Here is a 12,927-nt window from a genome sequence, read left to right as displayed (position 1 = left end):
TCTTAGGCCAGCAGAGAAGGCCTTGAAGGCCCTGACGGCCCGCCACTGATATACAGTATATAAAAATCACTAGGCGTCCCAGTGAGCGAGTGGTTAGCGCATTGTCCTCACTTATGGAGTTTTCATGTTCTCCCCAGAATTGCACGAGTTTTCTCTATGTTCTCTGGTTTCCTCCCACATCCCATAAACATGCAGAGTAGGCTGGTTGAATACTCTAAATTGTGCCTACGTATGAGTGGGAGCATGAATGGTTGTGATCAAAAGGTGTGCTTTACCCAATAGGTAATTTTTGATGAAGGTATTTAAAAGTTAAAAAAATCCAGATTAAACCAGCTATAAGTCTTAAAGGCATATATATATATATATAGTAGTATATAAAAATGGCAAAATTCACGCTGAAACGCACACGTGGAAGACAGCAGATGAGAAATGGTAAAAGTTAGGGGACAGCTTCTTCTGCGGCGCTGAAATGGGTGGCACTCAGCGCAGTAGAAGAAGAGAGAAAGTCGATGCCATGTCTACTTTATCCGTGATATTTGAGGGATTACTGTATTAGGTACAGTAATGCCTTGACATACGAGTGCCCCGACATACAAGGAATTTGAGATTCCGAGCAAATATTTACTTTGAGATTCCAAGCAAATATTTACCTTGAGATTCCAAGCAAATATTTACCTTGAGATAGGAGACAAATTTTGAGATATGAGCATATGAGACTGCCAGGTGGCCAGGCCGCGAGAGGCTGCTTATGATTTCAGTGCACTGTCTTTTTCGCCACATCTCCCTTGTGCAAAGATCTCTACGAGCACTGGGCAGAGCGTTTCATTTTTTCCGTGTTTTTTTGCGTTAGTCAGTGCAGATATAAGGGAAACACGATGGGTCCAAAGCAAGCCGGTGCAATGAAGGGTAGTGCGAAGAAAAGGCGTATGATGACAATCGATATTAAGCATGAAATATTCGAAAAACATGTAGTGTACGCATGACTGAGCTGGCTCACCAATACGCATGGAGAGGCAGGATGTTCGCCTCGAAAGCCGCGGTGGAATATATTAACCTATTTGCCTTGGTTATTGCACAATAATGTTTAAATTTAGTGTCACGTATCATTAAAGCTTGTTTTAAGTGGTTATAGGAATCTAAGTTCATTTAAGTTAGTTTGTTACATTACGAGCGCATCCGTCGAGTCTCTCTCTCTCTCTCTCTCTCTCTGTCTCTCTCTCTTTCTGTCTGTCTCTCTCTCTTTCTCTTTCTGTCTCTCTCTCTTTCTGTCCCTCTCTCTCTCTTTCTGTCTCTCTCTCTCTTTCTCTCTCTCTCATCCGCGAACTCCCCGCTGTATTGAATAATGCCTCATTTTACTATTAAACATCATAACCACTAGTTATATGGGTGGCTGGGCGGCTGAGTGGTTAGCGCGTCGGCCTCACAGTGCGGGGACCTCGGTTCAAATCTAGGTCGGTCCATTGCATGTTCTCCCCGGGCCTGGGTGGGTTTTCTCCGGGTACTCCACTTTCCTCCCACATTCTAAAAAAACATGCATCGTAGGCTGATTGGACACTCTATATTGCCCCTAGGTATGAGTGTGAGCATGAATGGTTGTTTGTCTCCTCGTGCCCTGCGATTGGCTGGCCACCGATTCAGGGTGTCCTCCGCCTCTGGCCTGAAGTCAGCTGGGATAGGCTCCAGCACCCCCTGCGACCCTAGTGAGGATAAAGCGGTTCAGAAAATGAGATGAGAACCACTAGTTATTTGTAACTCTGTTAGTAGATGGTGAATTACAACCAATGAAAATATGTTTCTCCATTGTAATATCAAGTTTTTTTCAAAGGGTGGGAACAAATTAATTTGTATTTAGTTCATTTCTATGGGAAACGTTGATTTAAAATACGAGTAAATCAACATACGAGCTCAGTCCCGGAACACATTAATCTTGTATCAGGTATGACTGTATTGTGTTGGATTCAATACCTCACTTTAAGTTTCTACTGTATGTGCATTCCAATTATGTTTTCCCATTTTAGCTCACTGAGATCCAAAGCTAAATGAATCATCATTTATATAACTCAAAGTCATGATTTTAGAAAATTCAATGTGACATTTTTGTTCATTTGTTTTTGAACTTGCTAAGATATCAAGTATTAATTCATCCATGCATGATATTTCTCCTGCTATGCTCAGTGATCATTTCGAAGCCTCATGCAAATGCATGACTGTCTTCCTGTCTGCAGCTCTCTGGTGGTTGTGAGTTGACGGTGGTCCTGCAGAACTTCACAGCAGGATGTAGCAGTGAGATCTCTGTCAGCACCGGTTAGCATCTATGCACATGTCCTTGTCAAATTGTGATTGCGTGTTTACTAATGGATTGGATTGGATTGGATAACTTTATTCATCCCGTATTCGGGAAATTTCATTGTCACAGTAGCAAGAGGTCGAGAATGCAGATACAGGAAAGGCATAGTTACAAGTTAGACAATACAGTCTCACAGGCCGCAGAACAACAAAGCAAAAAGCACAAAGTACAAAGTATATGGGATCATTAAGAATCATTAAATCAAATCATTGACAGAAAAGCAGCAAAAACACAAAACGTGTTGCAGTAGCAAAAACAGATACAGGCACAAGAAAAGACGTTGTAGAGTTGGATAAAACTGGAACCCCACACAGGAAATCTTCCACAAGATGGGGAACTTCTGCAGACTGTGACCGAGGTTGAAAATATGCAGAGTCACTCTTCCAAGCTTATCAGCACAGTTCCTCAGTTGTCTGGAGCTGAAGAATCAACAGTAGCAGAGCAGAACCCCTTGACTCCGTTTCCGGCCTGGTAAGCGCCGACAGCTCTTCCATCTTATCCCAAAATGGAATGGTTGGTCTGAAGCGTTGCTTCTTCTCCCGGCACTTTTGTCCAGCTCCGGATTTCCAGCGGCATTGAGGTGTTGCTCATTCTGCTGAGTATTGTTCACAGCTAGTCCCATGTGTATGACAGCGTAGGCATGGCTGAATGGTTCCAAAAAAGAAGTAGCAGAAAGAAGTCAGGCTAACAGAACAAAGAAAGTTGTAAAAATATTAAAGTAAAAAGTATAAAGTACAAAGTAAAGTAAAAAGGAATGTATTAAGAAATATTAAATGTTAGAAAAAAAAGATAGAAAGGCTGTAAAACACGAAAAACAAATAAGAGTGGACAGAGCTACTGTCACAGGCTGCCGCGTGACGGCGCCATCTTGGAAAAAAATGACAACCATTCTTTGTCTCTCTTCCCCAGGCCAAACAGTGGAGCTACTGGAGAGGCCAAGTGAGCGACCCGGCTGGTGTCTGGTCCGGACCAACAACTGCAGCCCACCACAAGAGGGTCTTGTCCCCAGTTCTGCATTGTGCGTGTCCCACTCACGCTCCAGTGTAGAGATGGACTGCTTCTTCAACTCTGGGAAAGGTAGGGAGAATATTGAATAAATAGGATCGCGGGGGTGCTGGAGCATATCCCAGCTGACTTCAGGCCAGAGGCGGGAAACACCCTGGATTGGCGGCCAGCCAATCACAGGGCCCATACATACATATATATATATATATATATATATATATATATATATATATATATATATATATATATATATATATATATATATATATATATATATATATATATATATATATATATTTAGCTTGTAGCATCTGTGTTCGCATCCCCTCGAACGGCGTCTATGATAGAGTTGCTACCAGGGATGCTGTTGCGAGCCATTGCCCCTGATGTTCTTATGAGCAGCCAACGAGCAGCAGTCTTTTATCAGCGATATCCCCGCTGCTCATGGGAGCTTCGGGGGCGCTGGCTAGTGGCTCCTTTTAGCTTGTAGCATCTGTGTTCGCATCCCCTCGAACGGCGCCTATGATAGAGTTGCTACCGGGGATACTGTTGCGAGCCAGTGCCCCTGATGTTCTTATGAGCAGCCAACGAGAAGTAATATAATACTCCTCGTATTAGATAAAAATAACAGGAAATGCAGCAGCTGAGCTTACCCATGTATTGATTGTGGGTAAAGTTTTATTCTGAGGGCCATTGCCTGTCGGCGTTGTGTGCACGAGTATACTTACCCAGAAAGCCCTCTTTTCCCGTTGTGCGTTTCCTGGTCTGAATAACTCATCCGGTGCTCGAAAATATTGTTATACATGAAAGATATGCAAAAAAAATGCCATGGCCACCTGGCTTGGTCGCATCACAAAATTTTGACCGCTTCACGGGCGAATTATTCGATCGAAATTTCCCCCGTAAGACGAGCATTTTGTATGACGAGCGGTCGTATGACGAGGTACCACTGTATATTGAAGGTTTATATAAGTGCATTTGTATGTTTAAGGCTGGTATAAGTAACACGCACTGGTTTGTACTGAAAAAAAACATTTAATAAAATGGAGAGAATACATACAGTACTGTATACATACATTAGAGAGAGAGAGAGATTTACTAGAAACTGGCCGAAAGAAGCTATCTAATGATGATTGCACTTTTCTTTTTTTCATCATAAATGATGCGGTAGCACTGTATGGCATCATTCAATTGATTTGCAAACTTTGTGCAACGTTCAATATTTGGGTCCTGCTGCTCGATCTTTATGTTTATAAATGGTACTGACGGTCGAACGATTCAAGTTGTATTCACGTGCAACGCTCACCACTTTCTGACACGCATCAAGCTTCGTTATTATTGCCACTCATTTCAAATGAAATGGCTTGCCTCTTCCTTGCACCTCCCTCACTAGAAGGCTTTCGCTTTTCACCAACCATATTCAATAATGGATGCACGAGATATTTAATGATACAAATGAAAAAGGTTCTTTTCGCACTGGAGTTACGTTCACGCACTTCCGCATTGCAACGAACTGGGCAGAGGAAGGTGGCTGCTAGGTGAGCTGAGCTCTCACAGCGCCAGGCGTCGGTATTAGCGGCGGAAAGAAGCACTACTCGGAAAAAGGTGCGCAATACAAAATCGAACTTACGAACATTTTTTGACGCAATTTGCAGACATGTTCATATGTACCGTTGTTCGTAACTCGAATGTTCGTAAGTAGGGGAGCGGCTGTATGTATGTATGTATATATATATATATATATATATATATATATATATATATATATATATATATATATATATATATATATATATATATATATAAATTTAAATGAACTTGGATTACGATACAGACACACTCAAAAATAAGTTTAATCCAACACTAAACTTAATTATATATTTTTTTACAATTTTATATCTTTCTTCTCCCGGGTTGGCTCTATTTGCCCCGCCACCACACTGACTTTCATATGCAACCTATCGAGGGTTGTCTGCTTTTGTCTTCCCTTTGAAATATTCCGAAAATGATGCACACAAATATCCTCACAATCGGATAACGGACGACCACTTGCCAACTTGCCCGAGAAGCAGTGGCGGTCCGTGAATTTCCTCGTGTCGCCTTCAGCTGTAGGAATCAATCCAACCCTCAAAAAATATGTTATGGCTATAAAACCTCTACTGCAGCTACAGCTGCAACACATAAAAAATCATCAATAATAACCTCATACACTTGAAATATTATTTAGGAATATAGCCATATTTTACTCACCAAAAATCATTTTTACCTGTACACAATATCCATCCTCCTTTCTTTCCTCCTTCTTTTCTATCGCCATCGAAGCTAATGCTGAAAGTCGAGCTGGTCCTGTCGTATTTCTGGCATACATTTTTATTCGATTTAGTGCTGAAAATGTTCGTTCACGGTTGTGACAGGCTTGCTTGCTTTGGAGTTGTTCGACCTTTCTTAATGATGTCCAGCTTTTTTTTCTTGAAAAGTCCGTCTTGAAAATGGCTTTGACAGTAAATCTGCAAACACATCAATTTCTTCTTCTCCTCCTTCAGCCATTGCGGGTTGACAAAACCACTATTAAATCAACACAACAATATATTTGCTTGTGCAGCTCGCTCCAGAGTTTGGTAGCTCTGTCTAGTCCACTCTATCACTAGCCAATCATAGTTGGTGAAAGCGATGACGTATCCCTACGCCTGCGAGAAGGCAATGATGTATCCCTACGCCTTTGAGAAGGCCTCGCTGTCACCAAATCGAATTCTGATTGGTTAAAGCAACAGTCTTATTGACGCTTGTATAATGCAGCAGAGCCTGCAGAACTGATAGTGAAGGCCTTGAGGCAGATTTCTGACCCTGGCAACAAATAATGGCTGAAATATGATTGGTTAAATGCTTCAATATGAAAACACACATCTGGAAGCAGTGCAACCAGGGGTAAAAGCAATGAAAGGAAGCTAACAGACAATTTGGAATTATTTAATAAGTATTCATGGACAAAATATAATTAACATCAGTCTGTGATTCTGATATTTCTTAGGTCAGCAGAGAAGGCCTTGAAGGCCCTGACGGCACACCACTGCCGGGAAGTAGTACTCCTCTCGTATTAGCAAACAAGCTCCGCCATTAGCACTGACTAACGGGAAAAAAATCACTGAAAAAATGCAACGCTCCGACCAGTGCTCGTAGAGACATTACACGAGGGAGTTGCGACCAGAAAGACAGTGCCCATGATGCTCTTATGAGCAGCCTCTCGCGTCCGCTGCATGCTCGTATATCAAAATTTGTCTCGTATCTCAAGATACATTTTTGCTCGAAATTTTACTTGTATCTCATGCTCATATGTCGGGGAACTCGTATGTCGAGGTATTACTGTACCATATGTACCCACATATAAGCCGCACCCTTAAAATTGTTGAATTTTACTATTTCTCGCGTATCAGCCACCCCTGATTCACAATGTTCACCTCCATATCATGGTTTTAATAGGGAGTACAAATGCGTTACTTTGAAGGGAAACTTAAGAAAAATCATTGCAAGCACCATTAGAGTCAATATCACAAGGAAGTTAATATGCCCGTCTTTGTAAATGCAAAATATCAAATTATTCAATTTGAAAAAGGAAATAAGTCTATCTTGAGGAGAGCCTGATGCTTTTTAATTAATTACTTTTTTTTACCAGAAGTTTAAGATGTTGTGGAAGCCAAATTGCTTCTAATGTCGAAATATCTAGATTTATGTTTGGTGGTTCACATTACTGCCATAGTTGTCACTTTTGAACAATAAATAAAAAGAAAAAAAATCAAAGCGGAATTTTGTTTTATTCCATTATAACAAAAGCGCAATAATTTCCTTTCAAAAAGGAAGTAACATAAGCACAACCAGGAAGTGTGTCCGTAGCGGTATAGTGTTCACCAAGTTTCTGGGTGCAATAATAGCATGAGATACACATTACGCAGATATCAAGGCTGATATTTTAATGATCGACCGCAAGACCTTCGATCAGCCTTAACATCTATTGGGATTTGATGTCATGGTAAAATTTACCATGACATCAAATCCCAATAGATTTACCAGGTAAATGCTACAAACACATCTACTCGCATCTGGCCAGTCAGAGCACGTCTAATTAGGTAAGAGGGTGGCGCCCTGGGTAAGATGGTGACGCCCTGAGCGAGGAGTGACAGGCACAAGTAAGATACATTTAGCGTTTTATCTTTTATCTATTCTCTATTTTGAAATAAATGACCGTGTCTGGGGCGGCCCGGTGCCGCGAGTGGTTAGCACGTCGGCCTCACAGCTCTGGGATCCTGGGTTCAAATACAGGTCATGTCCATCTGTGTGGAGTTTGCATGTTCTCCCCGGGTGGTGGCGCTTCTTCCCTGTTTGTGTGGGATGTACTAGAGTTTGAGGTGGTGTGACTGGGTGGTGGGCTTGGGACTCAAAGCGGGCAAAAACGTTGTTTATGTCCTCTGCCAGTGCCGCATCTGAGTCCGCAGGAGTTGCAGCTCGGCCCTTGCAGTTGGTGAGGGTCCATATGCTCTACCACATCGATCGGGGGTCGTCAAGTTGCCCTTTTATCTTCCCATTATGGCCTGCTCTGGCAACCTTAATGCCTCTCTTCAGGTTGGAGCAAGCTGCGCTAAAGATTGCCCTGTCACCGGATCTGAAGGCTGCATCTCGGGCCAGGAGGAGTGATCAGACCTGGCTGGTTACCCATGGTTTCCGGTTTGGGTACACCTGCATGGTCTCTACACAGTGATCGTAGCCATGCAGTACTTGATGTAAGACAGTACCATGTCTGTGAAGGATCCCAGGTCCTCATGGTGGAAAGATTCCCACTGTGTCTGTTCAAAGCAGTCTTGGATTCCGTGGAGGGTCGCGTCAGGCCAGGTGATAATGCTTCGCCCTTGTGGCTTTGATTGTCGGCTAAAGGGAGTGTAAGCTGGGGCCAACAACAAAGAGGTATGATCTGACTGTCCCAAGTGTGAGCGGGGTATGTCTCTATGCAATTTAATGTTCGAGTACACATGATTCAGAGTTTTACCCTGTCTTGTTGCACATTTCACATGCTGGTCAAATTTTGGCAGAACAGTTTTGAGATTTGCCTGATTAAAATCTCTTGCATTTTTGTGTGTGGCACTTTGGTAGGTGTTCTGGTGATTGTTTGTGTCCATTAGTAGGGAGAGAGCGGTACTTACCTTCGCGTCCGATGGGATGTAGACAGCAGTGATGATAACAATGGCTAGCTCTCTGGGCAGAAACAAAGGTCTGCCTGCATCTCACCAGTGTGAATCCTATGTCTGGGGAACAGCGTCTAACCAGAACAGTGTCATTGTTACACCACGTGTGATGATTATTTTTGTTAAGATTTTCCCTTGAAAGTAACACATTTGTACTCCCTATTAAAACCATGATTATGAAAGGGAAAATTGTGTATCAGGGGCCATCTTATATGAAAGAAATTCTAAAATTCAACGATTCAAAGACAACTTTAAGGTTTGGGCTTATAGGCAGGGGTGGCTAACATGCGAGAAAATATAGTATGTACAAAAGAATGCCACATTGTAAATTTATTTATCATAATAATCATAATCATAATCGGACATAGGCCCTGTCGTCATTATCACAACACAAAAAGCCTACTTGTCATCACACGCAGAAACTGCGTGTGAAGAAATTGATGGTGCTTCTCCATAAGCTACGTTTACTCGGCAAAAGACCTAAATAAGTGTAAGTTACGGACTTGTAATTTGGCATTCTGCTGTTTTGGATACAGGTCGCTTACCTCTCACTGTCTTTCACTTACCTTACTTTAGTCAACTAGTAGGAGGCAGATCACCACCCAAACATCTTTTCATATTACCGCAGAAGGGAATGTGTGTTATGTTACCGCGAGTTTAGATTTCTGATGGATGTGGGGAAAAAACTGTCCTTAAGCCTATTTGTCCGTGCTTTGTGGGACCTATAGCGTCTGCCAGAGGGCAGCAGCTGGAACAGATTGTGACCAGGGTGGTAAGGGTCCCCTATGATGTTCTTGGCTCTGCTGAGGTAACGAGGGCTGGCAATGTCTTCCAGTGACAATGGTGTGCTACTCCTTTAGCATATCAAGGACCCTCAATAGGTTTCATTTTCAACGGCGACTCAAAAAAATAGACTTTCTCCACAGGTGATGTGCGCAATGTGAAATTCCCACGCAACAAAACTGGAAATGGAAAGATGTCCTTCATCTCGGCCCTTTATATCATAATCTACATGAAACATAGCGCTGAGTGTCACCCAGTTCAGCGCCGAAGAAGAAGCGAGCTCTGACTTCTCCAATTTTTTTTATCCCGTCTTCCACTTGCGAGTTTCAGCATGGTTTTTGACATGTTTTTATTCTTAGGATTAAAAAAACGCGATGTACTGAAGCCGCGACGTACCGTGGTGAAGGATCACAGCAGGTGTGCCAAATAAGGGAGGGGGTGTACGTACAACTCCTCCTCCTCCTCCTCTTGTCACTCCTACTCTTCTCTAAATCTCATTCCAGTCTTTGTGTTGTGTAGTCTGCAAGAATGATAGACAAAGGTGCCTACATGTAGTCTCGATTGTGGTTCGAGGTGTGTATAAAAATGAAGCGTGGGTGGTATCACTGTAGATGGATTGTGGATCACAGTTGCTGCTACTGCACAGGTGGGTTCAACGGTGTGATTGGGCACGTGTGTCTTTGTGTGTCTACATGATTGCAATGTTGGTTGAGAAAAAAATGCAACCGTGGAATGTTTAGTACGTGAAGGGAGAGGCAGGTATGTGTTGTATTAGCTTGCCTTTGCTGTCTTAACTTTCATTTAACTTCACAGATTCTTTTCCTATCGTTTTTTGAACAACAATTTGACACTGCATTGTTGACTTTAAAATATTTTGACTGGTCTACATAATGGGGTACGTGGACGCACGTATGTCCTTAGGTTTAACAGTATGAGAAAAAAATAAGCGCACTTGCCTAGAGTTGGACCATCTCTGGACATTCTGTTGAACCAAAAGATTTTTTTTTGTTACTTGACATTCTTGAAGTTATTCAATTCTCCCAGTTAAAAAGCTGACGGAGGTAAATGTATATTATAGGCACATTCAAACCATGAGAAACAAAATTTAAGTATTTGTAAATTATAGTGGCAAGTAAGTATTTGATCATCTTCATTCTCTGGCTCTCACAGACCTGTAACATTTCTCTAAGATCTTATGTCCTTCATTCATTACGTGTATAAAAGGCACTTGTTATAGCCGTATATATAATATGCCTGTCTACTGTGTCAAACAGTAAAACTCCATCACAGCCAAAATAAAAAAAACTGTTATAGGACACTCGGAATCAAATTGTTGGTTTGCACCAGGCTGGAAATATATAACAGGCAAACAGCTTGGTGTAAATAAAGCCACTGTGGAAGATGATCGATAATCTCCGTTGCTATGGGGCTCCATGTAAGATCTCATCCTTTGGGGATTGGAATGATCATGACATTGTTGAGCAAATATCTCAGATTCAAATGGAGTACTCAAACCTGTTCCTCTCATTCCCTTTAAATGTGCTGATACACATGATGCATAGAGATAACTGTGGAAAAGTATATGTGTAAGGACTATTTCAATGCCCTTAGTTGGTGTGACAAAATAATAATTTTTCATAGTTTGGCTGGAGCTTCCACGAATGCTCAAGTGTGCCTATTCAGCCTGTTGTTCTCTATTTTACTAGTGTCCCTTTGACATGTTTGTTCTGGGTTTCTGATCAAATAAAAAGTTCATTGTTTGGCTGGTGTAATTTATACTTAGGTGTGATTTATAGTCCGAAAAATATGGTGGGCACAATCTAACTGATGTTCTGCAATTAATTTTCAAATCCACCAAGTATATTGCTAAGGACAGAAAGTCCCTTCAAGGGAATGCCCAGATTGGCGCATGCAATCCACCTAATTCCAAAACAGAAGCAGCAAAGTTTGCATCTGCCCCATCACTAGAGCATAGGTAACAGATTTTGAAGTTGCCTGAGATTCTCTCTTTCAGGATTAACAAGGGTCAAAATAATATATTAATACATGTTTGGAGACAAAGCTAGAGCAGAGTTGGTATACTCGACATATCAGTAGAATGACGCTAGACATGCGACATAAGGCAAAGACAAGAGTTCTTCTCCACTGTTGTTTGTTAGCTCGGTTCAATTATATAGTGGGGGAGGCCCCATGGACAGCCCCAGGACACAGTGGAGAGACTATGGCTCCCAACTGGCCTGGGAAAGTCTCTAAATCCCTTTTGCCGAGCTAGATAAATATGGGTGATAGTGGGAAGTTTGGGTGAAATTGATGCAACACAATACTCATTCATTCATTTTCTTAACCGCTTTATCCTCACTAAGGTCGTGGGGATGCTGGTGCCTATCCCAGCTGACTTACACTCAGAGGCAGGGGACACCCTGAACCGGTGGCCAGCCGTTCGTAGAGCATGATGAGAAAGACAACCATTCACACTCATACCTAGGGGCAATTTAGAGTGTCCAATCAGCCTATGTTTTTTTGGAATGTGGCAGGAAACCAGAGTACCCAGGGAAAAAACCCACGCAGCCCCGGGGAGAACATGCAAACTCCACACAGGTGGACCGACCTGGATTTAAACCCAGGACCCCAGAGCTGTGAAGCCGACATACCACTCAAGCCACACAATACTATTTAATGCAATACTTTGGATGTAAGAAAGCATCTGTCCCAAACTGAAGTACTGCAGTAGTGAAAAAACACCTCTTTGAAAGAACTATATTTTAGTCAGTATGATTCTATATATTGTGGGTCTAATAAAACAAGCCTGTGCAATGTTTATTATGCAGGTAAGCAAGCAAGCTAAACGTTAACTTTGTAACTATGTCTGCACTATCTCAGTGGACTTTGGCCCGTGACTGCGCCACATTGTATGTGGCTAAACCGGTTTTACTGGGTATATTGAGCCAAGCCAGGGCATTTTTGTGCTTGTGTGGTGAAATTCTTCAAAGTCAAATAGGCCCCATGGAATAAAACAAACTGTGATTTCACAGACTATGAATGATGATAGCAGGCATACTGGGGAAAAAAATAAAAATAGCGTTAATGAAAAACCTCATTAATGCAGTTAATTTTTTTAACGGTTAATATTTTGTGGCCCTTCCCGTTACCCGTAATTGGAGATTCAAGACAACGGCTGAAACAATTCCATGGAGTCTGCCATGGACACTCTCTTGGGATACTGTCACGTTGTTCTTGGTTTTTGATAGCCAAAATGAGTCACATTAAAGTAGCATGATGAGCACAAATCTGCCTGGCTTGTGGCATAAATTGTCATGTATTGAGCTGCAATGCACAAATAAACTGTCAATGCACGTCTTTAATGAAAAAATGTGAGCGTTTTCAGGCACCATAAGAACCTTCAGCCTTGAGGCTCCAGGCACATAGTTGTTTGATTTTGTATTCCCTTCAAAATATACCCAAAATGATGCACACAAATGTCCTCACAATAGGATAGCGCATGACCACTTGCCAACAAGAAGTGGTATATACGCCCTTCGCACTGACTGACGGGAAGAAAAA

At 42.0% G+C, this 12,927-nt stretch overlaps 1 protein-coding gene and 1 long non-coding RNA gene across 19 annotated transcripts in view; one reads left to right on the top strand and one right to left on the bottom strand.

Moving 5' to 3' along the window:
• The window catches only part of kalrna (kalirin RhoGEF kinase a), a 295,388-nt gene that overhangs the window by 182,314 nt on the left and 100,147 nt on the right, over positions 1 to 12,927 (top strand). For 16 of the 18 annotated variants that reach the window (XR_013304510.1, XR_013304507.1, XR_013304509.1 and 13 more), the window contains 2 exons: positions 2,226 to 2,304; positions 3,257 to 3,424. Coding sequence is in view for 10 of the 18 variants with exons in the window: in XM_077616400.1 (XP_077472526.1) it covers positions 2,226 to 2,304; positions 3,257 to 3,424 (247 nt within the window). In the remaining 8 variants the exon portion in view is untranslated. The remainder of the gene's footprint in view (positions 1 to 2,225; positions 2,305 to 3,256; positions 3,425 to 12,927) is intronic. The other 2 variants (XR_013304515.1, XM_077616408.1) reach the window with 1 other exon arrangement.
• Positions 2,360 to 12,927, bottom strand: part of LOC144086533 (uncharacterized) — a 40,933-nt gene continuing 30,365 nt past the window's right edge. Inside the window, exons 2-3 of the long non-coding RNA XR_013304518.1 lie at positions 3,234 to 3,415; positions 2,360 to 2,991 (exon numbers count right to left, since the gene is read on the bottom strand). This is a non-coding gene — a long non-coding RNA (uncharacterized LOC144086533). The remainder of the gene's footprint in view (positions 2,992 to 3,233; positions 3,416 to 12,927) is intronic.

The sequence above is a fragment of the Stigmatopora argus genome, chromosome 13 (genome assembly GCF_051989625.1).
Source record: "Stigmatopora argus isolate UIUO_Sarg chromosome 13, RoL_Sarg_1.0, whole genome shotgun sequence".
Lineage (NCBI taxonomy): Eukaryota > Metazoa > Chordata > Actinopteri > Syngnathiformes > Syngnathidae > Stigmatopora > Stigmatopora argus.
This window is presented reverse-complemented; position numbering and strand designations above follow the sequence as displayed.